The sequence below is a fragment of the Perognathus longimembris genome, chromosome 10, assembly GCF_023159225.1.
Source record: "Perognathus longimembris pacificus isolate PPM17 chromosome 10, ASM2315922v1, whole genome shotgun sequence".
NCBI lineage: Eukaryota > Metazoa > Chordata > Mammalia > Rodentia > Heteromyidae > Perognathus > Perognathus longimembris.
In genome coordinates this window covers 1506056-1532216 of record NC_063170.1, presented here as the reverse complement: position 1 = coordinate 1532216, position 26161 = coordinate 1506056, and the positions used below count along the sequence as shown (strand labels likewise).

At 65.1% G+C, this 26161-nt stretch overlaps 1 protein-coding gene across 2 annotated transcripts in view; it reads right to left on the bottom strand.

The window, feature by feature from the left end:
- Nucleotides 1-9780: 9780 nt before the first annotated feature.
- Slc7a5 (solute carrier family 7 member 5) overlaps nt 9781-26161 on the bottom strand; it is a 29151-nt gene continuing 12770 nt past the window's right edge. The window contains exons 3-12 of one of the 2 annotated variants that reach the window (XM_048354987.1): nt 24943-25048; nt 24385-24429; nt 23887-24010; nt 23472-23575; nt 23101-23197; nt 22242-22391; nt 21274-21451; nt 19803-19865; nt 19340-19346; nt 9781-9797 (exon numbers count right to left, since the gene is read on the bottom strand). In XM_048354987.1, the coding sequence (XP_048210944.1) occupies nt 19810-19865; nt 21274-21451; nt 22242-22391; nt 23101-23197; nt 23472-23575; nt 23887-24010; nt 24385-24429; nt 24943-25048 (860 nt within the window). In that variant the 3' untranslated portion in view covers nt 9781-9797; nt 19340-19346; nt 19803-19809. Of the gene's footprint in view, nt 9798-19339; nt 19347-19532; nt 19866-21273; nt 21452-22241; nt 22392-23100; nt 23198-23471; nt 23576-23886; nt 24011-24384; nt 24430-24942; nt 25049-26161 lie in introns of those variants that run through there. The other variant, XM_048354986.1, reaches the window with a different exon arrangement.

Here is a 26161-nt window from a genome sequence, read left to right as displayed (position 1 = left end):
GCCAAGGGGCCATGGGAGGGAAGAGCTCCGAACAAAGGAGGTGGGTGGGAAATGGAGGCCGGCTCTTCTGGGGCTCTCAGTGTCTGTGGGGATCCCTGTGAGAAGCCGAGGGGAGCGCGCAGCCTCCTCACCCTCGGCACGGCCCCGCCAGCTGCTCCAGAGACATTTCTGGAGAGATCTGCCGCTGCGTTTGGCGGCTGGCTCACCGTGGCGCCGCTGTGTTGCAGGGCTTTGGGGAGCCGTGTGAGTGTCCGTCCCTCACTGTCGTGGGAGTTACTCCCCGGAGGGCCCACGTGGGTGAAAAGCCGAGAAGTAGCGACGCGCCCACGGCGGCGGCGAGGGAGGCCGCGTCGCGCGGGACGCTGCCTGGCGGAGGCTCGCCTGTGCTCGGGAACGGGGCGCGCCACAGGCGCGCGTTTCTCTATGCTTTTCTTGGTGACGGTGTTGTTCCAAGGAGAAAGGGGGAGTTTGTGTTTTCTGGGCATCGCTGCTGGGCATGGCCAGCTGTGTCCTTTGGACCCCGGCACAGAGACAACTTAGCCTTCGCCTGGATTGGCACAGAGAAGGGCTGGACAGAGCGGGAGGAGTCGGTGCCCCCCGGCCGGGGCCCAGTTCCCCGCACTCGTGCCTCACACCCCGTGGCCTGAGGGGCGGCAGCGAGCCTGGCCGCCGCCTTTCCTGAGGCGCTGGTTGGCTGATGTAATCTCGCCTAGAAATTAGCGGAGGGGCGGCAGTGAGCCCGGGCGGGCATATTTATTTCCTTCTGTTCTCCTTGGCTGATGCAACTCAGCCTGGAAGTTAGGTAGAAGGCCCCGCTGGCAGCGCGCGCGCCGGCCGCCAGGGGTCAGGCTGGCGACACAGAAGCAGCTCCGGCATCCTCGAGGACACGCGGTACCAACATTGCATCAGCCGCACGCGGAGATGCGGGAAGGATGCAGATAGGCGCCCGGCATCCGGCTCGCCTCCCACGGCGGAGGCGGGGCTCTGGGACCAGCCCGCTGTCCTAGCTGGTCGCACCTGCAGGCTTGACGAGAAGTCAGGGTGGGAAACCACTGGGCGCTGTCCCTGAGAGTCTTTTGCTCAAGGCTGGCACTCTACCATTTGAGCCACAGGGCCCCTTCCAGCTTTTTTTGAGTAGTTTATTGGAGAGTCTCATCTACTTTTCTGCCCCGGCTGGCTTTGAACGGTAATCCTCAGATCCTAGCCTCCTGAGTAGCCAGGATTACAGGTGCGAGCCACAGGCACCTGGCTCAAAAAGTAGACTTTATAGTGTTCTAAGAAGCTGTGTGTGTGTGTGTGTGTGTGTGTGTGTGTGTGTGTGTGTGTCCATCCTGGGGCTTGAACTCAGGGACTGGGCGCTGCCCCTGAGCTTTTGTGCTCAAGGCCAGCCTCTACCACTGGAGCCACAGCGCCACTTCTAGCTTTTTGGTGGTCAATTGGAGATAAAAGTCTCACGGACTTCCTTGCCTGGGCCGGCTTCGATCCTGAATTCTCAGATCTCAGCCTCCTGAGCAGTTAGGATGACAGGCAGGATGACCAGCAGCGCCTGGCTTAGCCGGTTATTCTTGAGACAGGGCCTCACTTTCTGCCCAGGCACTCGCCTGAGCTTCGCGCCGCCCTCTTTGAGCTTCCCTTCCTAGCCGCCCACAGGCTCGCCCCACCGTGTCCAGCTTCCCTCCATCCAGGAGGGTCGGGACTGCTCTGTCCAGACTGGCCTGGCTCTGTAACCGTCCCACCCCAGGGTCGGGCCTGTGCCACTGCATTCAGCTTCGGGTTCCCAGGGGTCTTGTGAACGTTACACCCAGGCTGGCCTTGAACTGCCATCCTCTTATCCTCAGCCTCCGAGTAGGTAGGATTGTAGGCCTGAGAGCCCTGGCCTGTTCCGTGTTTTAAGAGGGACTCTGGTATGGCTAAATTTAGCAATGGTTTTTGAGAACAGAGTGGGGGCAAAGCTGTCCATTCCCCACGTCCCTGCACACGGAGACTCCCTGTCCGCCCCTCAGGACACGCTGGACCCCGTCCACAGGGGACTCTCTCCACCCAACCCAGCCCCGCAGCAGCTCACGGGATGTCTGGGACCCCCTGGCCCCTGCCAGGCTCGTGCAGTCTAGAAGGGAGCAGGGAGGGGAGGTGTGGACCCGTTGGAGACAGGGCACAATCCAGAAGGGAGCAGGGAGGGGAGGTGTGGACCCGTGAGTTAGAGGCAGGGCCCGGCTGCCGTCCATCTGCAGGCTCGCCGCGTCCCTGGAGACCAGGGAGGGACCGTTGGCTTGTCGTCCTGAGAACAAAGGGTGAAGTCAGCGGGCAGGTCCCGCCAGCACCCCGGCTCTGAGCTGAGGCTGGCTGTTGGCAAGCCAGTTACCCTAATCTTGCCCACGATCATCTTCGTCATGGAAGCGCATGAAAGAGCAGGGGTTGGCTGACCTCGGCACTTCCTGCGGCCCGCGGAGCTCCTAATCCGGCTTTACTGTCCCCCGTCTGCCCGCTCCACCCCCTCCCCTCCCCATGCGGCTCCCGAGCTGTTGTTTATGGCGCCTTTCCATTGTTTGTTCTCAGATTAAGTCCTTCCTCCTCCCCCCCCTCTTTCTCTCCTTCTCTCTTCCTTTCTTTCTCTCCTGTTGGAATAATTTTAGGCTTGCAGAGCAGCTGCAGGTCACTTTGAAAGTTGACGAGCACCGGTCCCAGGAAGAAGCCCAGCTGGCTCCCGCTGGTGTCCGGGCTCCGCGTCCCTGCGTTCCGGGTCGCGGGGTCCCCCGCGGGAGCCCTTGCTGCACTGAGGGGCTCACTGCCCCTGCCCGGGGTGGGGGGGCACGCTCCGGGGCCCCCCAGGGGCCTCTGCGGCCTGGGAGACGCTCTGTGCAGTCACCATGCCCCCTGCTCTCTCCGGGACGTGCTGGGCTTGCAGAACACCCCGGCTGCATTTGGGAAATCAGGGAACTAAGCACAAACAGGCTGAGCTCCCGGCTGCAGGCGCCAGCGGCGGGGGCCCAGCCGGACTCGGGGGGCCTCCCGCCTCCCCTGAGCCCCCGGGGGCACAGTGTTCTGTCACACGGGCGGCACGGGGCCGGGACAGGTGCCGGCAGTGCCCCCGGCGGGCGCTGGGCCTCCTCCCTCCCGCGGGTCTGCTGACGCCCGGCTCCGCCTCCAGCTCCGTCCCTTTGTGGTTTGTATGAAGAGACCAGAGTGAACTTGAGGACTTGTGCCGGCCCAGCCGCAGCCTCGGGGGCTCGGCACCAAGGAGGGGCGCACCGGGGCACACACGCGGCAACTCTGAGCTTTCCGCTCCGTCTGGCTGTGAACATTACACTGCTCCTCACATAACGTCCATTTCAAAGGGAAATACAATAATGAGGCTGGCCTGTGGCGTCCCTGGAATCAGGAGCCGGTTCCCTCCCTCCCTCCCCCCCTCCCCTGCCGGCCGGCCCCCCTCAGCTCGGGCCTCCCTCCTGTCCACCATCTTCATTGCTTCCCCAACCGGATTGGGCGCTGCCTGCCCTAACGGCCTCCTTTTGACCCAGGCGTCTCTTTCCAGACCCTTTCTTTTGATAGGATTTTTTTTTTTTTTGGCCAGTCCTGGGCCTTGAACTCAGGGCCTGAGCACTGTCCCTGGCTTCTCTTTGCTCAAGGCTAGCACTCTGCCACTTGAGCCACAGCGCCACTTCTGGCCGTTTTCTGTATATGTGGTGCTGGGGAATTGAACCCAGGGCCTCAAGTATACAAGGCAAGCTCTCTTGCCACTAGGCCATATCCCCAGCCCATCCAGACCCTTTCTTCACACAGCCAGTTCTGAGGCTCGGAAGCTCAGGACTTCACAGATGCTGAAGTCCTTACTGCACAACCATTTTCATTCTTCGTGACGGTGCTGGGGATTGAACTCAGAGCCTTGCGCTTTGGGACAGGTAGTCATCACTCAAGCCACATCCCTGTCTTTTTGCTTTAGTTATTTCTTCAGGTAGGGTCTTAACTTCTTGCCCAAGTCTGGCCGCAGACCACAGTCCTCTCAGTTATGCTGGGGTCTCACGTTTACGGTGCCCATTTTGGTTGTTGAGATGGGGGTCTTGCTGGCTTTTTGCCAGCACGGGACCTGAGCCATCATTGTCCTCTGGATCTTTCCTTGCCGAGTAGCTGGGGCTCCAGGATGAGCCCCGTACCCGCTCTATGGCACAGCCTGTTTGTTGTACAAGAACACTTAGGTGGAGAAGACCACACAATCAAATGTGTGGCTCAGTGAATAACGGTGCAGAGAATCCTCCCATGACCACCACCCCACCGCCCCACGGACACTCAGGTCAGACGTGGCCTTCACAGGTCCCTGGAACATTCTCTGGGCTCACTTCAGATACAAACCCTGTGCCCCAGTGGTCTCCACGGCCAGCTTTGGTGGCCCCGGCTCCCAGGATCAAAGTGGGGCTCCATCCACCACACATGACCGTAGAAACCTGTCGCTTTACAAACTTGCTGTCTTCTTTGCTTTGTTTAATACTAGGGTTTGAACTGGGGTGCTCTATCTCTTGAGCCATGCCCCCCCAACTCTTTTTCATTTAGTTACATTTTTATGTAATTATCAAACAGCTGTACAAGATAGGTTTCATCGTGACATTTCCGCCTATGTAATCACTGTATCGGGATCTGTCGCCCTCTTCCATCCCCTTCTCCCTTTTAACAATTTCAGCAGGTTTCGTCCTTCTCTTCCCGTTCCTGACTCGGTTACTTTGGAGAAGGGTCTTGTGTTCATGCCGGGAGGGCTTGGCCTGCAGTCTCGCGGGGATGGTAGGAGCACGCCGCCTTACCCAGCTTTGTTCTACGGGGGCCGCAAACGCCGCCGTGGGTGGAAGCCCACTCACGGGTGGCCCTGTGGGGCGGATGCTTCCTTTGTTCTTGAGGTGGTCGGAAGCCTGGCTCCAGTGGGCTCTACAGGAGGAGCCGTGGGACACGGAGCCCGTGCACGCGGCGGGCCGTGGGGACGCGGGGCCCGTGCACGCGGCGGGCCGTGGGACGCGGGGCCCGTGCACGCGGCGGGCCGTGGGACGCGGGGCCCGTGCACGCGGTGGGCCGTGGGACGCGGGGCCCGTGCACGCGGTGGGCCGTGGGGACGCGGGGCCCGTGCACAGGGCGGGCCGTGGGGACGCGGGGCTCGTGCACACGGCGAGATTTGCTGTGTCATTACAGCCGAGGCTTGGCTCTGCCGGGTATAAACTCCAGGGCTCAAATGTTCTTCTCCGGTGCCCTGCAGCGGGGAGCGTCACCTCTGGGCGGCCGCAGCTCTTCTGTGTTCTGTCTTACACGGTGGCCCACTGGCCTGGACACCCAGGCACCTTTTCTTTAAAGTTACCAGCAGTTTTGCTAGAACCTGTCTTCTCAATTCGGGTGACACCGTGGCTCAAGGGGTAGAGTGCCATCCATGAGGGAAAAAGCTAAGCAAGAGCTCAAAGTCACAAGCTCAAGCTAGGACCAGCACCGAGAAGGAAAAAGGAGCAGGAGAAGACACATGCAAGGTCACCTGCGGGCGAGAGGAGGGGCTCGTGACTTCGCAGGAGCCTGACAAACATTCCTTTAATTACAAAAGACATGGTTTCAGCAGACCTTCCTACATTCCTACATTTTACACCAAAGGGAGAATGTAAAACAGGATATGGTCCAGCAACTTCCCTGGCCATTTCGGGGCCTAAGGGCAGCTGGAAATGAGCCTTGGGCAATCTTGAGATGTCCGGTCACCTCCTGCTCACAGGCAGACAGACAGCTCTGCCCCGCCTAGCCCGGCCTCTCCCCATCCCAGCCGGGGCTCCTCCAGGCCCCACCCCGGCTCTGCCCATCACCAGGAATTCAAAAGCAAAGTCAAACAAGTGGTAGCTTTTCATCTTCAAAGACCTGATCTGGGGTTGGGAATGTGGCCCGGTGGGGGAGCGCTTGTCTAGCGTGCATGAAGCCCTGGGTTCGAGTCCTCAGCACCACATACACAGAAAAAGCCAGAAGTGGCGCTGTGGCTCAAGTGGCAGAGGGCTAGCCTTGAGCAAAAAGAAGCCAGGGACAGTGCTCAAGACCTGAGTTTAAGGCCCAGGACTGGCCAAAAAAAGGGGGGGGGGAGAGAGAAGAGAGAGGGAGAGAGAGAGGATCTAGGGCTCTTGGGGTGGAAGTACAGTCAGGGCCTGCGGGAAGGGGTGTGGCGAGGCCCCAGGCCTTCCCGTGGGGATCCTCACTTCTGCCTGCCATCTTTGGTGAGTGACTGAAACAAAGAAGAGTAGAGAAGTCCAAGGAGAGGGAGGCAGCTCCCCGACGTGTCCCGTCAGGTTAGAGTCTTTAATCTTCTGGAAGGAATCCCAGCCCCTCATGGGTCCCTGCAGGTTGTTAAACCCCTTGGAATCCTCTGGGATTTAGCAGGCAGAGGTGAACGAGGAGACAAGGTGTACCAGGAGCTGGTCGGCGGGTCCCGGTCCAGGCCTGCACCCGTGCACGGGCCTGCGGGCTCTGGGGATGGTCCTCCCTCCTCGCCCGCCGGCTCCGGGGCCACACCGCCCCGCGTCCCCTGGGGGCCACCACCGGCCCGGAACACTGCTCAGACCAAGCACACCCGCCCGCCGCCCCTCCCTGCGGGGTCCTGGGGTCACGCCACGCTCCCCGGCGTGGGGCCCCCGCGGGCCACGCTCCCCGGCCGTCTACTCTTTGAGGTCTCGGGTGAGATTCTCTCCCTGCCCGGCTGTCCTCGTGGCTTTCCCGAGTCCCGGGATGCTCCCTGCAGACCCCGGGAAGGATGGCGGCCGGGCCGGCTGGGCCTAGCGTGTCCGTGGCATCCGTCTCTGAACGTGGCCACCCCCTGGCCGGCCCACGGACGCCCTCCCCCCCAGAACGTGGGTGTCACTCATCCACTGTGGCCACAGAGCTCGGTCAGACACGGGCACAGGGCCAGCAAGCGCCCTTCTGCGCGTGCGCGCCACGAGGCCACCGGACAGAGCCACGCTCGGCCCCGCCCACCTCGGGCCCGCCCACGCCCGGCCCCGCCCACGCCGGCACACGCCCACCTCGGCCCCGCCCACCCGGCCCCGCCCACCTCCAGGCTGCTGGGCGGGAGCAAGCCAGCTAAGGTGGGAGCCGGGCAGGGCCCCAGGGGCTCACGCCTGGCACCCTGGCTACTCGGTGCAAGGCCCACCCCCGGGCGGGCTCCCGGCAGAGGCCCCCCCACCTGTTTAAGTCTGCGCCCAGTACCTGAGTTACCCAGGTCACGGGCACACCTGGAGGCCGCGACCTCCCCCTCCTCGGAGGCCACATCCAACCCACCGGCCACGCCTGCCGCCTTTCCCTATCTAATCCCCCCACTGCTCGCCCTCACCATTGCTGCCTACGCTTCCGCCACGCCAGCCCCTCTCCGTTGGGCGAGTGCCTCCCGTCTGCAGGTCCTCCGTCTGACCCCTCGTGCCTTTATGGCCAGTCTCGTCTCATTTCAGCGATGCCTGGATCTAGAATTCCATCCACTCTGTGTCCTTGTGGACCCCATCCACGTCCTTAAGGACTCCTGTGTCCTCACCAGACCACTCCATAAAGTCAAGACGCCTCGTAGGATAGAAAACCCGTCTCAACGGCCCCACTTGTCGGCTTGTGCCCTTAAGAGTGAATGCTACATGGGCTGGGTTCCAGGGACCCGCTTCTAGGTTCCCTCTCAAAGGCTAGCCATTCTGGGCTTGATCTACTCTACAAGCCAAAGGAAAAAGTGGGCAGTTTTAGAGAAATAATTCTGACAAGTATTTGTGGTAAATTCCTAACAAGTTACAGCCCTTGCCTCGTGAGACTTCTTCCAGGCTTCATTCAAGGACGGGCATCTGCCACCAAGGACTGCTGCTTGCTACCTCCTCCCGGAGGGGCCGCATCGCCACCTTTTACCCCAAACGTCTATGCCCGGGCTGGGAATATGGCCTAGTGGCAAGAGCGCTTGCCTCGTGTACATGAAGCCCTGGGTTCAATTCCTCAGCACCACATATGTAGAAAATGGCCAGAAGTGGCACTGTGGCTCAAGTGGCACAGTGCTAGCCTTGAGCAATAGAATCCAGGGACAGTGCTCAGGCCCTGAGTCCAAGCCTCAGGACTGGCAAAAAAAAAAAAAAAGTACTTAAATCCAAATGTCGATGCCCCTTGCCAGCAGGAAGTAGCTAGAGAGAGTCTACATCCTTTTTCATAATTATTAAAAGGCCAGAATGTAAGATCTACCCTGGGAGGGCTCCATGCAGATGCCCCCCACCTGTTTAAGACTGGACCCAGTACCGGCATTACCTAGGTCACTGGCACACCTGGAGGCAGTTACCTCCCCCTCCTCTGGGGTCACATCCAATCTACCTAGCCGTACTCCCACCTTTCCCTATGTAATCTGGCTCATCACCGTCCCTGCTCTTTCCTTTTCTCTCTTACTCTTTCTTTTTCTCTTCTTCCTTCTCTGTCTCCCTGCACTGCCATCTCGTGTGGGCTGGCAGTTTGCTTCCCCCCAGTAAACTCCTTTCTGCCTGAACCATGTGGCAGGTTTCCTTTCTGGAGAGCCTTACACTCCGGAGGCTGAGATCTGAGAACTGCTGTTCAAAGCCAGACCAGGTGGGAAGGTCCATGAGACTCCAGTCAGTCAGCAAAAAGCCAGAAGTGGGGCTGTGGCTCAAGTGGTAGAGAGCCTTGAGCAAAAACGCTAAGGAACAGTCCCCGAGTTGGAGAGGGGAGGGGAGGGGAGGGAAGGGCGCACAGAGCAGGCTTGGAGGCGGCAGGGCAGGACCTTGAGCATGTTCCCCTAGCTGCTCCTCTAGCTGCTGTGTTCCCCAAAGGCTGCAGAAGCAGCCGGGCCCATGGTGCTCCGCCTGGCCTGTGGAGCCCCGAGTGCCCGCCTGACTGGAGAGCTGTGACTCATGGCTGTGTTTCCTTGCCAGTCCTGGGCTTGAACTCAGGGCTCGAGCACTGTCCTTGGCTTCTATTGCTCAAGGCTAGCACTTAGCCACTTGAGCCACTGCGCCACTCCCGGCCTTTTCTGTGTATGTAGTACTGGGGAATCAAACCCAGGGCTTCATGCATGCTAGGTGAGCACTCTAGCACGGAGCCACATTCCCAGCCCTAGATCTGGTCTTTCTTTTTTTTTTTTGCCAGTCCTGGTCCTTGGACTCAGGGCCTGAGCACTGTCCCTGGCTTCTTTTTGCTCAAGGCTAGCACTCTGCCACTTGAGCCACAGCGCCACTTCTGGCCATTTTCTGTATATGTGGTGCTGAGGAATCAAACCCAGGGCCTCATGTATATCAGGCAAGCACTCTTGCCACTAGGCCATATTCCCAGCCCCTGATCTGGTCTTTTTTTTAACAAAAGGAAATGCACATGCGTGGCAGGAAGCCATTGCTGTAGCCCAGGAGAGCAGGGGTCCCAGGCTGTACCGCGGGGTCTCAGCCTCTAGGGAGGGGGTGCTCACATTCTCCCTAGCCACTGAGAGGGGGGTGGGCAGTCCCTGAGGCCCCATAGCAAGTGCAGGCCGGGGGTGGGGATGGGGGGGAGGGGCAGGGCCTTGGCGGCTGCCCCCGAGAGCTAGCTCCTGCTCCGCCTTGCCTGGGGACTGGAGCCGGCTGCCCAGACGCCAAGGTCTTGGGAGACGCCAGGAAGCGTGACCCTTGGTTTCTTGTCCTTCTTTATCCCAGGCTTCCAGACACCCCCAAAGGCCCTGGCCCTCCTGTGGCATCCGGACCCGTCCAGGCCCTTGCCCTCCCCCACCCCCCCAGCGGCCTAGTCACCCCGGAGGCCTAACTCCACGTATCTGAGGAGCCTTGCCTTGCTCTCTCTCCCAGCTGTGCAAGGCTCCGCCGCGGCCAGGACAGACCTAACCTCAGGCTCTCCACTAACGAGGAGCATTAGCGCATCCCAACATGGACGGGGCGAAGGCTCTAGGGCTCACCAGCTGCAGGGCACCGTGTGGAGCCCTGGCAGTCTTCCCCCAGCTGCTCTGGGGCCCACCCCGCCCCCTCCAGCGCCCCTGTTTGCGGTCCTGGGGCAGGGAGTAAAGGGTCGTCAGCTGGAGAAGCCAGGCAGCGCCTCCCAGAGCTCGGAAGCCCGGTGGGTTGAGTGTCACGCCAGGAGAACAGAAATCACGTCCCTCTCAACAAACCCCAGAAGGGCGGGCCAGTAGTTAAAACCAGGAAGTCAACTGAAAAAGCAGATAAGCCCCCACCACCACCTGCTTTCTAAGGCTCAAGTAGAGAGATTATGGGGGGGGGGGGGGTCTAATCTGCCATCTCCTTTCAAATGTTAAAAACCAGGGTAGGTCTAAGCACTGGCAGCAACGGAAAGAAAGGACGCTGGGCTCACCTGCCGGGGGGGCCCGCCCCTCCTCCCACCCTCCCACCCGGAGCTGCAGCCTGAGGATTAGCAGTTGCTAGAAGGCCTGAGCCACCACAGGTGTGAAACCACCGATCAGAAGGGCCGTTTGGAGTCTGTAACTCCCATTTCCCTACTTTTTCCTGGTGATTCTAAAATGAAAGTCTTCCCTAACGTGCTTGCCTTGTTATACTTTACATCCTTTACATGAGATGCCTTGATCTCAGCATTGGCTTCTACTGAATGAAGGATGCCCCCCTTTCATGAAGGATGCCCCCCCCGCCCCCACCCCCCCATACAGACACCCGGCCAGCTTCCGGTAGTGAGGACCTGCTTTGTTATGCTGGCCAGGGCAGTTCACCTCCGCCCCAGCTGTAAACAATCCAGCATGGGCCCAAGGAAAAGCCCCCCCTTCCCAGACCTAGGGGGTGCTTTCAGTCACCTCGGCCTCCTTGCTCCCACGAGCCTGGTCCCCAATTCACGCCCTCGCACGACCTCCAAACCCGCGGGAAGGTCGCTGCTCCCCACTAAACGGCCCCACCTGCGGTCCTGGCTCGAATCCCGCCTGTTCCCTTCCCGTTCTCCATCTTCCTAACACTGGGGTGCATCTCAAGGACCTGGGGATTTCTGTGGAAACTGGGGAGCTGCGGGAGCCCCCCGCTCGCCCCCTGGCGACCAGTTGCGGGGCCTCGGGGCGGCCTCCGGCCTCCTTCCTGCCTGCCGAGTCCGCGGGGCGCGCCCGCAGCCCTGGCTCAGCGGCGTGGAGGGGCAGGGAAAGGAATGGCCGGGCTGCGGTCGCGAGCAGGCTGGACGCGACTGGGGGCCGGAAGCAGAACATAAAGAACGGGCTGTGGTCTGCTGGGGGCCGAGGGCGGGGTCCTGGGCGAGGGAGGCCCCGAGTGGAAGGCCCGCCTGGGGTGAGGGGCCGGCCGCTGAGCCCGCGGGGGGCACAAGGCCGGAATGCGCCCTTCAGTGGGTGAGACCTGGAGCCAGCTGACCTTCGAGTGACCTTCATAAGCCATTGCGTTTCCGCTGATCGGTTAGCCAGCGACGGCCGAGCTGAGGGGCACAGGTTGTTCAGAGCAGGTCCCCCCCTGGGAGCCGGGCGGGACCAGGCCGCGAGCTCGGGAAGCCGGCTGGCGTCGGGGGCTCCCGTGCGGTGCGTGGACGGTGCCTGCGTGCGGCTGGGCTCTGCGGCTCCCGGGGGCGGTGGGAGGGCGGGGACCCGGCCCCACGCTCCCACAGAACATTCCAGGCCCTGGAGGAGGGTGGGCACCCTCTGTAGCCCCTGGACGTCTTGCGCGCGGGCCGCGCTCGTGGGTTAGCTCGGCCTCCTGGGCCCCCAGAGCCAGGGCCTGGTGCAGAGCGCCGGCTGTCCCCCTGCCAGGCCGCGCCCCAACCTGTCCACACCCCGCTTCCCTCACCCGGGACTTCACAAGGTGGGTGGTTGCCACCGAGGGACTGACCCCCCGAGGGAGGAGGGAGGTCCCCTCCGACCTAAATGCAAAAGCGCACTTCCCCACCCCCCACCCCTCGGCCCCAAACCACCTTGGACTCCACCTGGCCTGGGCCCCCCTTAAGCCCCCCCCTGCTGCCATGACGCCTGTCTCCGCCCACTGGGACATCCCTCCTCCGCTCCCATGAAACGGCTCTGTTGAGTTTGCTTTCTGCTCCTTCCTTATTTGAATCCTGCATCCTTACACCCTCGCCCCAGGGGCCACAGGTGACCCCAAACCTCCCTGGGCTCCGCCCTGGGCTGGACGCTCCTGGCTCTGACTTTTCTTTTTGTCGGTTGTGGGGCTTGAACTCAGGGCCTGGGCGCTGTCCCTTCCCTGGGCTTTTTGGCTGAAGGCGAGGCGCTCCACCAGCCTGAGCCAGAGCCCCACTTCTGGTTTTCTGGTGGTTCGTTGGAGATGAGAGCCTCAGATTTTCCTGCCTGGGCTGGCTTTGAAGCTCGATCCTCAGATCTCAGCCTCCCGAATGGCTGGGATTATAGTGTGACCACCAGTGCCCAGCCCCAAGGGAAACTGCTCAACACCACGTGTCCAGGCCTTGATGGTCTCCCGGTCGCCCGGCCCAGCCTGGGTGCTCCCCCCCCACTGTACTGTCCTGGGGGTGTGGGTGTCTGAGCTGCTGCTGCTGTTGGTGGAGGTGGGGGGGGGGGGTCAGCCCGAGAGAGCAGAGGAGAGGAGAGCCCCACGGGGGATTTCCAGCTGGTCACTGTCTGGGAAAGAATTCAGACAAAGTTAAGGACTCAGACTCAGGGAGGCGGGGGTATTGCAGCACAGAAGACAGAGAGGGAGGGAGGGAAAGGGGGGAGAGGGAGAGGAGGAGAGGGGGAGAGGGAACTTCACCCCGGATTCTGGTGAGGCTCTGGACGCTGAGATGCCCTCAGAACGAGGTGACCCCTCGGCCCTCGGCCCCAGGGCGGTTTGGGCGGTCTTCTGTCCCCCGGAGTGTCAGTGACAAGCCGCAAGGCCTCCCCACTCCAAGGGCACCAGCGGCCTCTGTGCCGGAGGGGAGAGGGCTTGGGACAGAGCTGCCACAGGCACCAGGGCCCGGGCCCCGCCTCGTGCCCCGGGCTGCCGGTCCACCGATGGGCAGGACCCCCCCACCCCCCGCCTTCTCCAGGACCTATGGCCGGGGTGCAGGTCAGCACAGCCTGAGCACGTGGCGATGCCCTTCCCAGGGGGGACACAGCTCTCCTGAGGCTCACGGCGGTGGGGGGGGGGGGGAGAGGGGGGAGGTCCCAGCGTGTGGTGGGGGCGCACAGGGGCACTGGGAGGGGGAGACGCTTTTGGTTGTCACGATGAGCCGGGAGAGGCTGCACCTGGGCGGGCACCGCGTGGTGGGGAGCAGAGGTGCGGTGCCCGCGGCCAGTCCCCTGCCACAGAGCCCTGAACTTGGAGCCAGAAGAGCGCTGTGGCTAGGATTCCAGGCGTAAGCCGCTGCACCTGGCTCCTATATTATTTGTTTGTGCTGGTCCTGGGGCTTGAACTCACGGCCTGGGCTCTCTATCCTTGACCTCCTTTTGACTCAAGGCGAGCCCTCTACCTCAGGAGCACAGCGCCGCTTCTCAATGGTTTTTTGGCAGTTTGGTGGGGATGAGAGTCTCACGGACTTCCCTGCCTGGGCTGGCTTTGAACTGCGATCCTCAGATCTCAGCCTCCGGAACAGCTAGGGTTACAGGCCCGAGCCACTGGACTCAGCGTCTCTTTCTTTCTTTCTTTTCTTAAAAGGAAACGGGGAGGGAAGATTCTGGAATGTTTTCGCTCTCTGAACTGCAGCCAGTGAAGGCAAGCGGCGCGGAGCACAAGTCCCGTGGTGCCTGGCGCGGGTGTGCGGCAGACAGGCCCCCGAAGGAGCCCGGGGTGCAGGGGGTCAGACGGCCGGGGCCGGGCGGGAACAGCCGCGGGCTTCGCCCCGCTCCCGGGCCCGGGCTCCCTGGCCGGGGCTCGGCTGCGGGCACTGCGGGCACCGATGGGGACGCCCGTTGAGATCTCTGCAGGCCTGGGCTGGGGCAAACCCTGCTACCCCGAGGGCCTGTGCCGGGCGGGGCGCACGCGCGGCTGGGCCTCGCACGAGTGCGGGACTTCAGGGCGGCCTGCGGATGGACGGCACACGCGTCTTGGGAGCCCGCCAGGGAGCAGCCCAGGCTCATCTCAAGCACCGTGGACCCTGAGTGTCCAGGCCTCACGGGCCCCGGCTCCGCCCGTCCTCCTGTGCGGGGGGGTGGGGGGGGCGGGGTCACGGCTCTGCATGGAGACACCCAGAAGAGACATCAGGGGAGCCAGTGCCGGGGTCCCCCACCGGAGCCCCCCCCCCCCCCCGGTACTGAGCAACGTCCTGGGTCTCAACCCTGGCACACGTGCGCACAAGAGAGCGAGCACATCCCACTCCTCACCCCTCCTGAGGCCGGGGCTGCCGGGGACGGACGGACAGGGTGGCCCTGGGCAGAGAGCGGGAGCGGGGAGGGGTGGGCAGAGCCTTGTGAGGACTCCCCACAGAAAGGGCCAGAGCCCTGGGCTGGGAATGGGGCCTAGTGCTACTGCCCGCCTAGCATGCATGAAGCCCGGGTTCGGTTCCTCAGTACCCCACACAGAAAAGGCTGGAAGTGGGGCTGTGGCAAATAAACTCAGACACAGTGTGCAGGTTCTGAGTTCAAGCCTCAGGACTGGCCAAAAAGAAAACAGACGGAGCCCTCCTGGAGGGCGCTGCTTGCCCAGACTCTGAGTTTGAAGCCGTCTTTCGTCATGTGGTTGAGTTGGTACTTGCAGGACTTAGTCACTCTCTGGCTTCAAGGAAAGCACTGGGTCTTGTTGGAACTGGACTCCGGAAGCCAAGATCAGGTCCGTGTTCCGCGTGGCTACGCATGAGCAGGCAACAGGGAGGAGAACTTTCCAGAAGGAGGTGAAGCCCTTCTCAGAGCCCCACGAGAATGCCCCTGGTGGGGGGGGGCGGGGTGGACTTGCCCGCTTTCCCTGGAGACAGCAGTGGCTTGGGAGGGCTGAGGCCCAGCTCCCGGGGGCCAGGCCTGTGGGGAGGTCAGGGGCTGTGGGGAGGTCAGGGCTGTGGGGAGCAGGGCTGTGGGGAGGTCAGGGCTGTGTGGAGGTCAGGGCTGTGTGGAGGTCAGGGCTGTGGGGAGCAGGCTGTGGGGAGGTCAGGGCTGTGGGGAGCAGGGCTGTGGGGAGGTCAGGGCTGTGGGGAGGTCAGGGCTGTGGGGGAGCAGGGCTGTGGGAAGGTCAGGGCTGTGGGGAGGTCAGGGCTGTGGGGAGGTCAGGGCTGTGGGGAGGTCAGGGCTGGTGGGGAGCAGGGCTGTGGGGAGGTCAGGGCTGTGGGGAGGTCAGGGTCTGTGGGGAGGTCAGGGCTGTGGGGAGCAGGGCTGTGGGGAGGTCAGGGCTGTGGGGAGGTCAGGGTCTGTGGGGAGGTCAGGGCTGTGGGGAGCAGGGCTGTGGGGAGGTCAGGGTCTGTGGGGAGGTCAGGGCTGTGGGGAGCAGGGCTGTGGGGAGCAGGGCTGTGGGGAGCAGGGCTGTGGGGAGGTCAGGGCTGTGTGGAGGTCAGGGCCGTGGGGAGGTCAGGGCCGTGGGGAGGTCAGGGCCGTGGGGAGGTCAGGGCCGTGGGGAGGTCAGGGCCGTGGGGAGCAGGGCTGTGGGGAGGTCAGGGCTGTGGGGAGCAGGGCTGTGGGGAGGTCAGGGCTGTGGGGAGGTCAGGGCTGTGGGGAGCAGGGCTGTGGGAGGTCAGGGCCGTGGGGAGGTCAGGGCCGTGGGGAGGTCAGGGCTGTGGGGAGGTGAGGGCTGTGGGAAGGTGAGGGCTGTGGGGAGGTGAGGGCTGTGGGGAGGTGAGGGCTGTGGGGAGGTGAGGGCTGTGGGGAGGTGAGGGCTGTGGGGAGGTCAGGTCTGTGGGGGAGGGTCAGGGTGTGTGGGGGAGGGTCAGGGGTGTGTGGGGCTCTGGGCCTGGTGTCCCTCTGGCTGCAAAGACACAAGGTCCCTCACTGGCAGCCGCTCATCCAGGCTGCTTGCTCTGGTCCCTGGGGGAGCTGTTTCTCCTTTGAGACCGCTCCTGGAGCCCACCTGCCAGGGTGGGCCCCACACAGGGAGCCGGGGACAGGCTGGAGGGGGTTCCCCCTGGTGTCAAGCGCTCCCAGCCCCTGGATTTTCCCCAATGTGAAGGCACGGGGCAGGCAGGTCTCTTCTCTGTGCTGAAATGGTCTGAGGGCATCCGGGGACCTGACCTTGCCCAGCGCTGAGGGACAAGCGGTTGGGCTGCAGTGGGGTGAGGGCCCCATTAGCTCAGAGATCAGCTCACTCCTGGCTCCGGCCTGAGCCCCTGCCTTTGCCCCCTCCGCAGCCTCCTTGCCTCTCCCTGGACTGGACAGCTAGCTACAGAAGCAGTTGAACCAGGCTGGGCCCGGAGCACCCCTCCCCCTCCCCTGGAAGGAAGAGGCGGTATAGCACAAGGTTGGTCACGAGGGTCCTGTCAGGAGCAGGCTGGGCTGGGAGAGGCCCGGAGAACCCCTGCCTGGCCCGAGCCCCTCACACAGCAGATGGGGGGAGCAGTCACCCCTCTGCAGCCTTTTACTTTGTCAGTGGTGGGGCTTGAACTTGGGGCCTGGCCGCTGTCCCTGAGTTCTTCTGCTCAATCCCAGCGCCACTTCCGGGTTTCAGGTAGTTCATTGGAGATCCTCAGATCTCAGCATCGAGAGCCACCAAGCACCCCACTATCTCTTAATAAATCCCAGGCTGGGGATATAGCCTAGTGGCAAGAGCACTCGCCTCGTATACATGAAGCCCTGGGTTCGATTCCCCAGCACCACATAGATACAAAATGGCCAGAAGTGGCGCTGTGGCTCAAGTGGCAGAGTGCTAGCCTTGAGCAAAAAAGAAGCCAGGGACAGTGCTCAGGCCCTGAGTCCAATGCCCAGGACTGGCCAAAAAAAAAAAAAAGAAATTAAAACCGGCTACCTGCCCTCGGTCCCCACCAAGCTCTGCCCCGACCCTTGTCCTTCCTGGAAAAGCACCAGCGGCCTCAAGGGCAGCGGCGGACACAGGAGCGTCGGGAGTCCTTGGCCTCAGCTAGACTTCTGGTTCCCGTCTTGGTAACTGGGGTGCAGGGGCCCGCACCCCAGCCCACTCTGGCTGAGCCCAGGCAGGGAGAGTGGACGCTTGGAGTCCAGGCAGACCCAGGGAGGACGCCGTGGACGAGGCCCAGGCAGCGAGCCGGCCTTGCCCGCAGGCCCGGGCCCCGTGACCTGCTTTACGCCCCGGGCAAGGTGCTGCTTTTCTCCAAGTTCCTAGAACTTGAAACAAGGCTCTCGTGAGGCCGGCTGGTTCTGAGGTTCAGCGTGGACGTCATCAGGAAGTGCTGGAGGCGGTGGCCCGGGGTGGGGCGCGTGCCCCCCTGCCCTCCGCGGGGCTCAGGAGCTGGTGGGCGGCGGCCCCAGGTCGGGCTCTTCTCGTCCCGAGCCGAGCGGCCCCCCACGGCCGCCAGCAGGCCGGGGCCCCGTGCGCTGACGGCCCAGGCTGGACGTGGTGCCCGCGCCCCGGCCTGCACACACACGCCTGCTCCACACACGCAGCACGCCCTGCCTGCCCCGGCCTGCACACACACGCCTGCTCCACACACGCAGCACGCCCTGCACACACACGCCTGCTCCACACACGCAGCACGCCCTGCACACACACGCCTGCTCCACACACGCAGCACGCCCTGCACACACACACCTGCTCCACACACGCAGCACGCCCTGCACACACACGCCTGCTCCACACACGCAGCACGCCCTGCCCGCCCCGGCCTGCACACACACGCCTGCTCCACACACGCAGCACGCCCTGCACACACACACCTGCTCCACACGCAGCACGCCCTGCACACACACGCCTGCTCCACACACGCAGCACGCCCTGCCCGCCCCGGCCTGCACACACACGCCTGCTCCACACACGCAGCACGCCCTGCCGGCCCCGGCCTGCACACACTCGCCTGCTCCACACACACGCAGCACGCCCTGCCCGCCCCGGCCTGCACACACACGCCTGCTCCACACACGCAGCACGCCCTGCCCGCCCCGGCCTGCACACACACGCCTGCTCCACACACGCAGCACGCCCTGCCGCCCCGGCCTGCACACACACGCCTGCTCCACACACACGCAGCACGCCCTGCCCGCCCCGGCCTGCACACACACGCCTGCTCCACACACGCAGCACGCCCTGCCCGCCCCGGCCTGCACACACACGCCTGCTCCACACACGCAGCACGCCCTGCCCGCCCCGGCCTGCACACACACGCCTGCTCCACACACGCAGCACGCCCTGCCCGCCCCGGCCTGCACACACACGCCTGCTCCACACACGCAGCACGCCCTGCCCGCCCCGGCCTGCACACACACGCCTGCTCCACACACGCAGCACGCCCTGCCCGCCCCGGCCTGCACACACACGCCTGCTCCACACACGCAGCACGCCCTGCCGGCCCCGGCCTGCACACACACGCCTGCTCCACACACGCAGCACGCCCTGCCCGCCCCGGCCTGCACACACACGCCTGCTCCACACACGCAGCACGCCCTGCCGGCCCCGGGCCGTCACCCCCAGCCCGGGCATGCAGGGCCCATGGGGAGAAGAGGTGGCTGGGCCTCCCCCGGAGCCCCCCAGAATCTGGCGCTGAAGAAATCAAGGCAGAAGACCTTCAACTCCAACTGCTTTTCTTTAAAAACAAAACCCCACAAAACAGAGCTCTCTACCCCCCCCCCCCAGTGTAACAGGTTAGCCATTAGCAAGAAAACAACGTCATGGCCACTCGTCATCAAGCGGATGTCACAGTGGACGGCCCAAGGTGGAATGAACACACCCGACACCGTGGCCAGCCGCGGCCACGCAGACAGCGCCCACGGCGTCAGCGAGACAGGAGGACACGACAAAGGCAAAGGAATGGACAGGACGCCCGCAGCCTCGTTCCGCAGCTGGGGCTGTCCGGGCAGGTCAGAGGTCACGCAGGGCGCCGGGCGCACAGGGATCTGGATCTTGAAGGTCCTGCAGGTGGCCGGGGGCTGGGGAGGCTGGACGAGCCGGCCCTGCCCCACGGGGAGGGCGAGGCCCGCGGCGCTCGGCTCTGTCTCTCGAAAAGCGGCCATGGAGTCGCTAGGAGCCGCACAGGCGGTGACTGCCCAGGGCCACGGATGGGCACCCAGGGCACGTGGTGCCGGCCTCTGCCTCCCAGGGCCGCAGGACCACGTGTGCACACAGGAGCCATGCCCAAAGAAGCCGCACCGGAGGCCCCGCTGCAGCCCACCTCGGGTCGCGCCGGGGCGGGGCCAGGCCTTCCCGCGAGCCCCTCCCGGGGCAGGCCGGCCGGGTGTAGCCTGGGCTCCCGCGGTCCGAGGGAGTCCGTGGTGCGGTTTGTGACGGCGTCTCAGTAGTTCTGCCCCTCACGACAGTGATTTGGTCCCGGGAGTGGGCTGAGCCGCAGGACTCGGCCCGTCTCCCGCCCCGTGTCTTTTTTTTTTTTTTTTTTGGCCAGTCCTGGGCCTTGGACTCAGGGCCTGAGCACTGTCCCTGGCTTCTTCCTGCTCAAGGCTAGCACTCTGCCACTTGAGCCACAGCGCCGCTTCTGGCCGTTTTCTGTATATGTGGTGCTGGGGAATCGAACCTAGGGCCTCGTGTATCCGAGGCAGGCACTCTTGCCACTAGGCTATATCCCCAGCCCCACCGCCCCGTGTCTTTTAAAAAACCACCTTGGTGGTCTCCACCAAGATGCTGCATCAGACGGGAAAACTTAAGTTAAAACGAGAACAAGAACCGCACACAGACGAGGGGGGGAGGCCCGGAGCGAGCGCTCCCGCCGGCGCCCAGTCCAGGGAGCCGTCGGCGGGCGTTCCTCGTCCAGAACAAAATTCGTACCAGAACGTTCTCGGCTGCCTTGAGTGCCTTCTCCGCGGGCTGGCGAGGCGGGGCCGGGCGAGGCGCTCGGTGGTGGCGCCCGGCCTCCTGGCTAGTTCTCCTGCGGGACCACCTGCATGAGCTTCTGGCACAGGACCGTGGTGGAGACTGCGGGGAGAGGGGCAGCGAGTGAGCGCGGCCCCGCGCCAGGGGAGCCCCCGGAACCCCACACTGCGCCGCGGACTGGGCAGCTCCCCGCCAGGGCTCAGCGGCCCCGCGCCAGGGGAGCCCCCGGAACCCCACACTGCGCCGCAGATGGCGGCGCTCGCCCTGACCGGGCAGCTCCCCGCCAGGGCTCAGCGGTCCCGCGCCAGGGGAGCCCCCGGAACCCCACACTGCGCCGCGGACTGGGCAGCTCCCCGCCAGGGCTCAGCGGCCCCACGCCAGGGGAGCCCCCAGAACCCCACACTGCGCCGCGGATGGCGGCGCTCACCCTCACTGGGCAGCTCCCCGCCAGGGCTCAGCGGCCCCGCGCCAGGGGAGCCCCCGGAACCCCACACTGCGCCGCGGACGGCGGCGCTCGCCCTCACTGGGCAGCTCCCTGCTAGGGCTCAGCGGCCCTGCGGCCGCGGCAAGGAGACTGGGGTCCTGCCCTGTCCGGCAGGGTAGGGACCCGGGTGGGGCTGGCCTGCCTGACTGGGGGTCCCCCAGACACGTTCCACCTTGCCAAGAAATCGCGCTGGAGGGGGATCTGGAGGGGGATCTGGAGGGGGATCTGGAGGGGGATCTGGTCTGGGATCTGGAGGGGGATCTGGTCTGGGATCTGGAGGGGGATCTGGTCTGGGATCTGGAGGGGGATGTGGTCTGGCATCTGGAGGGGGATCTGGAGGGGGATCTGGTCTGGGATCTGGAGGGGGATGTGGTCTGGGATCTGGAGGGGGATGTGGTCTGGGATCTGGAGGGGGATCTGGTCTGGGATCTGGAGGGGGATCTGGAGGGGGATCTGGTCGGGGATCTGGAGGGGGATCTGGTCTGGGATCTGGAGGGGGATCTGGTCTGGGATCTGGAGGGGGATGTGGTCTGGGATCTGGAGGGGGATGTGGTCTGGGATCTGATCTGGGATCTGGAGGGGGATCTGGTCTCAGGAGGAGGCGTCTCTCTAGGTACACGGCCCATCACTGTGTGTGTCTGTGCACGCATGCGCACTGAGAACTTCCCCTCCCTCCTGGGCCGTAGCCCAGGCTCTTCCTAGGAGCCTGGCCCTTTGTGGAGCGCGGCGGGGCCTAAATCTGGCACGGGGCCAGTCCTAGGAGGGCACTGCTCTCGCTGGCTCTGCCTTTCTGGGTCAAGCTGCCTGTTCTAAGCTGGTGGCTGGTGTGTGGGTTGTTGCTGGGCAGGGCCGCCTGGCTCTCTGGAATCCCTGACAAGAGCGGGGACACGCCGCCTCCCTCCCGGCCAAGAGGAGCCTCGTGCCCGGAGCCTCGGCGCTGCTTCCAGGGCCAGCCCGGCGGCGGAGACGGACGCCCTGCAGGGTGGGGTGGGGGGATGGACGGACGCCGCTGGGGCGGACACTCACAGATGCCCTGCAGGAGCCACTTGGGCTTGTTTTTCCACCAGACACCGAAGTAGTAGACGGGCAGCCCGCTGAGGATGATGGCGAAGCCGATGCCACACTCCACGGGTGTCTTCCAGAAGGACACGGCGATGAGGAACAGGCAGGCCAGGATGAAGAACACCGGGAGCGCCAGGTTCACCTGCAGCACGGGGCCGGGTAAGGGGATGGGCTTTCTCCACACCGCCCAACAGAGTGCCCACCGTGTGCCCTGGAGCCCCCTTCCTGCAAGACCTGGCTGCACCCCCCACCCCGGGGCGCCCCACGCACCCTCTCCCGGCGTGAGCTCGCTGCTCCGGAGCAGGCGGGACGGCCGTGGGGGACGGCGCCCGCGCCCTGTGCTCTAGCCAGCGCCCGGCCGCGATGCCCAGCGCCGATTACCCGGCCGGGGCAGGGAATGCACGGACGCAGCCAACCTGGCTTCCGGGCTTTGCAAGGGCATCGGAGCTCCGCCAACCCCGTCACACCGGCCACAGCCCCCACCCCGCGCCGCCCAGGCTCCCCACGGCCCACGCCTAGGGCCCCCGAGCCCACAGCTCGAGGGCAGGGGGCCGGGGGGCTGCGCTCAACGCGATGCGTCCGAGTGCGGCTGCACTGAACTTGCGGGGGGCCAGGCCACCCTGGGAAATGGGTCAGAGGCCTTGGTTCCCAGGGGACAGAACAGGTCCTCCCAGGGACACCCCCCCCAGCTCCTCAAATGGCGCCCCCGTGCTGGCCACCGCGAAGGGGGGCTTCCCTCCAGCCTTCTCGGGGCTCCTGCTGCACCCCACACTGGCACCCCGAGACACACGCCCCAGGAGCTCCGTGGGCAGTCTGCCCCACCCCCGACTCCCAGCAGCCACTGGGCTCCCTGACTGCTCGCCAGCGCACCCCAGAACCTCCCGAGAAGGCAAAGGGAGCCTGCGTGGCCGGGGGCCACGGTGTGCGCTCACCTTGATGGGCCGCTCCAGCTCGGGCTTCTTGAAGCGGAGCCACATCATGCCGATGATGGCCAGGGCCACGCACAGCCAGTTGAAGAAGCTGAAGAAGTTGATGACGGAGAAAATGTCTTTGGAGAAGGCGTAGAGCAGCGTCATGACGCACTGGAGGCAGAGACGGGCGGTGAGCCGCGCGGACCCGGGGACGCGAGCTCCGTCCACGGCTCAGCACGTCCACCCTGGGCGGCGCGGACCCGGGGACGCGAGCTCCGTCCACGGCTCAGCACGTCCACCCTGGGTGGCGCGGACCCGGGGACGCGAGCTCCGTCCACGGCTCAGCACGTCCACCCTGGGCGGCGCGGCTCGCCCCCGAGGCGGGCAGGGTGGGGCGTGACCGGAGGCAGCCCCTCAGTCCCTGCCCAGTGCCACAGCACCCTCCGGGGGCCCCGACTCAAAAGCCCAGGCCACAAACGCTTGCGTGTGGACCCCGGGGGAGTCACCACGCAGGGACACAGCCAGGCCGGGAGGACAGATGGAACCCGCAGGAGGAGCAGCGTGCGCAGCCGTGATCTCAGCCGGCAGCCGAGGCCGCCGCCAGGGCCGTGCAAACCCGCTCCCGGGCCGGCCGTGCAAACCTGCTCCCCGGCCGGGCGTGCAAACCCGCTCCCGGGCCGGGCGTGCAAACCCGCTCCCCGGCCGGGCGTGCAAACCCGCTCCCGGGCCGGGCCGCGGCTCCCAGGCCTCCGGCCTCTGCGTGTCAAGGAGCGTGCATTACCCACGGGAGCGGCGTGCAAGCCAAGCAGCCGTAGCCAGGGCCTGGAGCTGCAGGGGGCGGCGCTGGAGCTGCAGGGGGCGGGGCTGGGAACAGGCTTACCGTGAACACCAGCGACGGCACCGGCGTCAGGAGCTTCGGGTGGATCATGGAGAGCACTGAGGGCAGGTGGCCCTCCCGGGACCCCACAAAGAACAGCCTGTGGACAGAGCAGCAGGCCTTCAGCCCAGGCCGGGCCCGTGGACTGGAGGGGGCGGGGGGGAGGGGGAGCACAGCCTCCTGGAGCAGGGAGGAGGGCGGGGCGGGGCAGCCCTGTGCCTCCGTGGGGAGGGCTGTGGGGGGCGCGCGCTGGCCAGGGCGGCCGGGGGGGGGGGGGGAGGGGGCACAGGCTGCGGCGGCCCCCTCTTGCCCGCGCCCTCCTCAGGGCATCGCAGGGTGCAGGGCAGGCTGGGCAGCCCAGGGCGGGCGCTGACCTGGAGGACGTGAACAGGGACCCGTTGACGGAGCCGAAGCAGGACAGGCCCACGAAGACGGGGATGATCCAGGACATGACCCCCAGGTGGTAGTTCCCGAAGTCCTGGGGGGCACAGCAAGCTGAGCGCTGGGCCCCGAGGGGGCTAGGCAGCTCCCCCGCCCCCAGGCCACCCCGCCCTTCTGGGGACAGGGATTGTGGGTGGAGCCTGGGAGTGCTGGGGCTCTAGGTCAACACTTCAAGGCAGGGCTGCAACTTGGGGCACAGCCACCAGATCAATGGCAGCCCCCGGCCCCCCAGTGGGCCTCCTCTGTGCCCAGGACCACCGCCAGGACATGGGGTCTTCCAATGAGGGCGATGGCCCTGGCCTCCGAGGTGTGGGGGTGCGGGCCGGGGGGTGGAGGGCCGCGTCTCACCACAGCCACGGCCTCCGACGCCAGCATCTGCTCCGTGGACAGGGTGGTGAAGTAGGCCAGGTTGGTCAGCACGTACACGAGCGTGACGATGGGCAGGGAGATGATGATGGCCAGGGGCAGGTTTCTAGACGGGACGGCAGGGAGGCGTCACCAGGTGCAGCCCGGGACCACGTCCCATGGCGGCCTCTGGTGCACCGGGGCCTGGGAGGCTGGGAGAGCCCGGACTAGCGCTTCTGCCCCAGAGCCCGGACACCACACCCGGGCCCAGGTGACCACGCGCACCTGAAGCTGGGCCGTGGACCGACCCCCACACCCTGGAGGACCGGAGCCCCTCCCACGCCGCGCCCGCCCGCCCGCAGGCCGGGAAAGCAGGCGGGGGTCACCCGGGGATCCCAGGGACCAGGCCTGCCCCACGCCATCCTAACCTGGGGGGGGAGGGCTGAGCCACCCGTGACATGGGGTGGAGTGGCGAGAGGGCTCCGCGGGCCTCGCACGTACCTGTAGGGGTTGATCATCTCCTCCGTGACAAAATTCAGGTAGTTCCTAGAATCCAGACAACCGTTTCGTTACCCGCCACTCCTGCGGGAGCTGGGGGAAGGAAGGAATCGGGGTGCGGAGCGGAGCCGCCCTGGCTGCTTGGGGGCGTGCCCGGCCCCAGGGCTTGCTCCCGTCCTCAGCCCCAGCAAACCCCACCCTGCCCGGCCACATCCACGCCAACGTCACCAGCGGGCTGGAGGCTCCGTGGCCCGTCCCAAGGGGCCAGCAGCCCAAGGGACTTGAAGCAGCCCGGATGGGGTCCCTTTCCTGCCGTGCCTGCCCTTCACAAGTCCCTATCCGTGAGCTTTCCTGTCTTCTAGAACCTTCTAGTACCTTCTACACCGCAGCGAGTCTCGAGTCCCTGTTGAGCATCCTGAGTGCACAGCCAGGGCTGAGCACCTGCAGGAAGCTGCCTGGAGGAGGCTGGGTGTCTGTCACCGGGGCGGCCCCCTCGGGTGCAGGCTCTGAGGAGCTCTGCGGGAAGTCCCGCACTGTCCCACCGGCCTCCCGGGAGCCTACCATCCTCCATAGGCGAAGAGCCCGCTGTACAGGGCCAGCACAATGTTCCCCACGTCCAGGTTGGTGCCGTCAAAGGAGAACTTGGGGTCCAGATTGGACACATCACCTAGGGAGCACCAGACAGAAGAAGAGCGCTGGTTAGAGGCCGCGCCGCAAGTTCTGGAATGTGCCAGGGGGACGGTGAGTCACCCGCCCACACCCTCGACCCTCCCGGGGCTGAGGACCCAGCCACACCGCGGGCGGGGGACGGGAGGAGGGCAGGCACCTCGGGGCTGCTCCGGCCCCGCTGACGGTGCAGAGAACAGGGACGGACAGCACCGGCAGCCCTGTCCCTTCCAGAACATTCCCCGAGGCCCAGAGACGTGAACCTCAAGCCATAGAGAGTCAGCTTCTTCCCGAGGCCTCACAGCTCTGTGCGGGCCGCCCCGCACACGCGTGTGAGTCCGGGTGAGGGCGGACGTGGGCACACACTTCCCGTACCGTGCACCTCGCCTGCCCGTCCGGAGGCGGAGCCCTGGCTCGCTGAGGCGGCCACCTGCGAGCCGGAGGACAAACCTCAGCCATGCGGCGTGGGAGGAAAAGCAGGAAAGCTTCCTGGGCCACTTTCCACCGCACGCCTGCCCAGCCCGCTGTCCTGCCCGGGGGACGAGCGTGCTCTGCCGCAGGTGGGCAGCCGGCAGCAGCAGCACAATGGGCCACTGTGTCCTCTGGGGGCCGGGCCCCACCGCCAGGCTTGGGGGAAGTCCTCTGCCCCCACTCCCACGCCCGGCCTCGGAAACAAAGGCCCGGTGCCCACTTGCGTCTGGGAACATCCTGATCTCCGCCTCGGTCCCTGCCGGGCGCAGCGGGCGAGGGCCGGCTGAGGAGAGGGAGGGAGGCCGCGGGAGAGGCCGGCAGGGGCCCAGCGCACCACATTCTTCCACCGGCCCGGGCCCGCGCCCAGGCTCCGCGCCAGACGCTCCCCGAGGCCAGCCCGCAACATCGGCTCCGGAAGCCAGGGACTCAGTGAGTCCGAGCACCTGTGACTAGCCCGGGGGGGGGGGGGTCAGAGCTCCTCAGCACCCCGGGCGAGAGGCGCCCTGTGCGGAGGCCGCGGCCCAACCCCCCCCCCCCCCCCGCAGGGCCATTGTGGCCTGAATGGCAGCCTTGCATGGCCCCTGTGTAATCCTGTCCCTAGACCTAGGGCTGTCTGATGGCCGCTGGTGACAGGAGCTGTGGA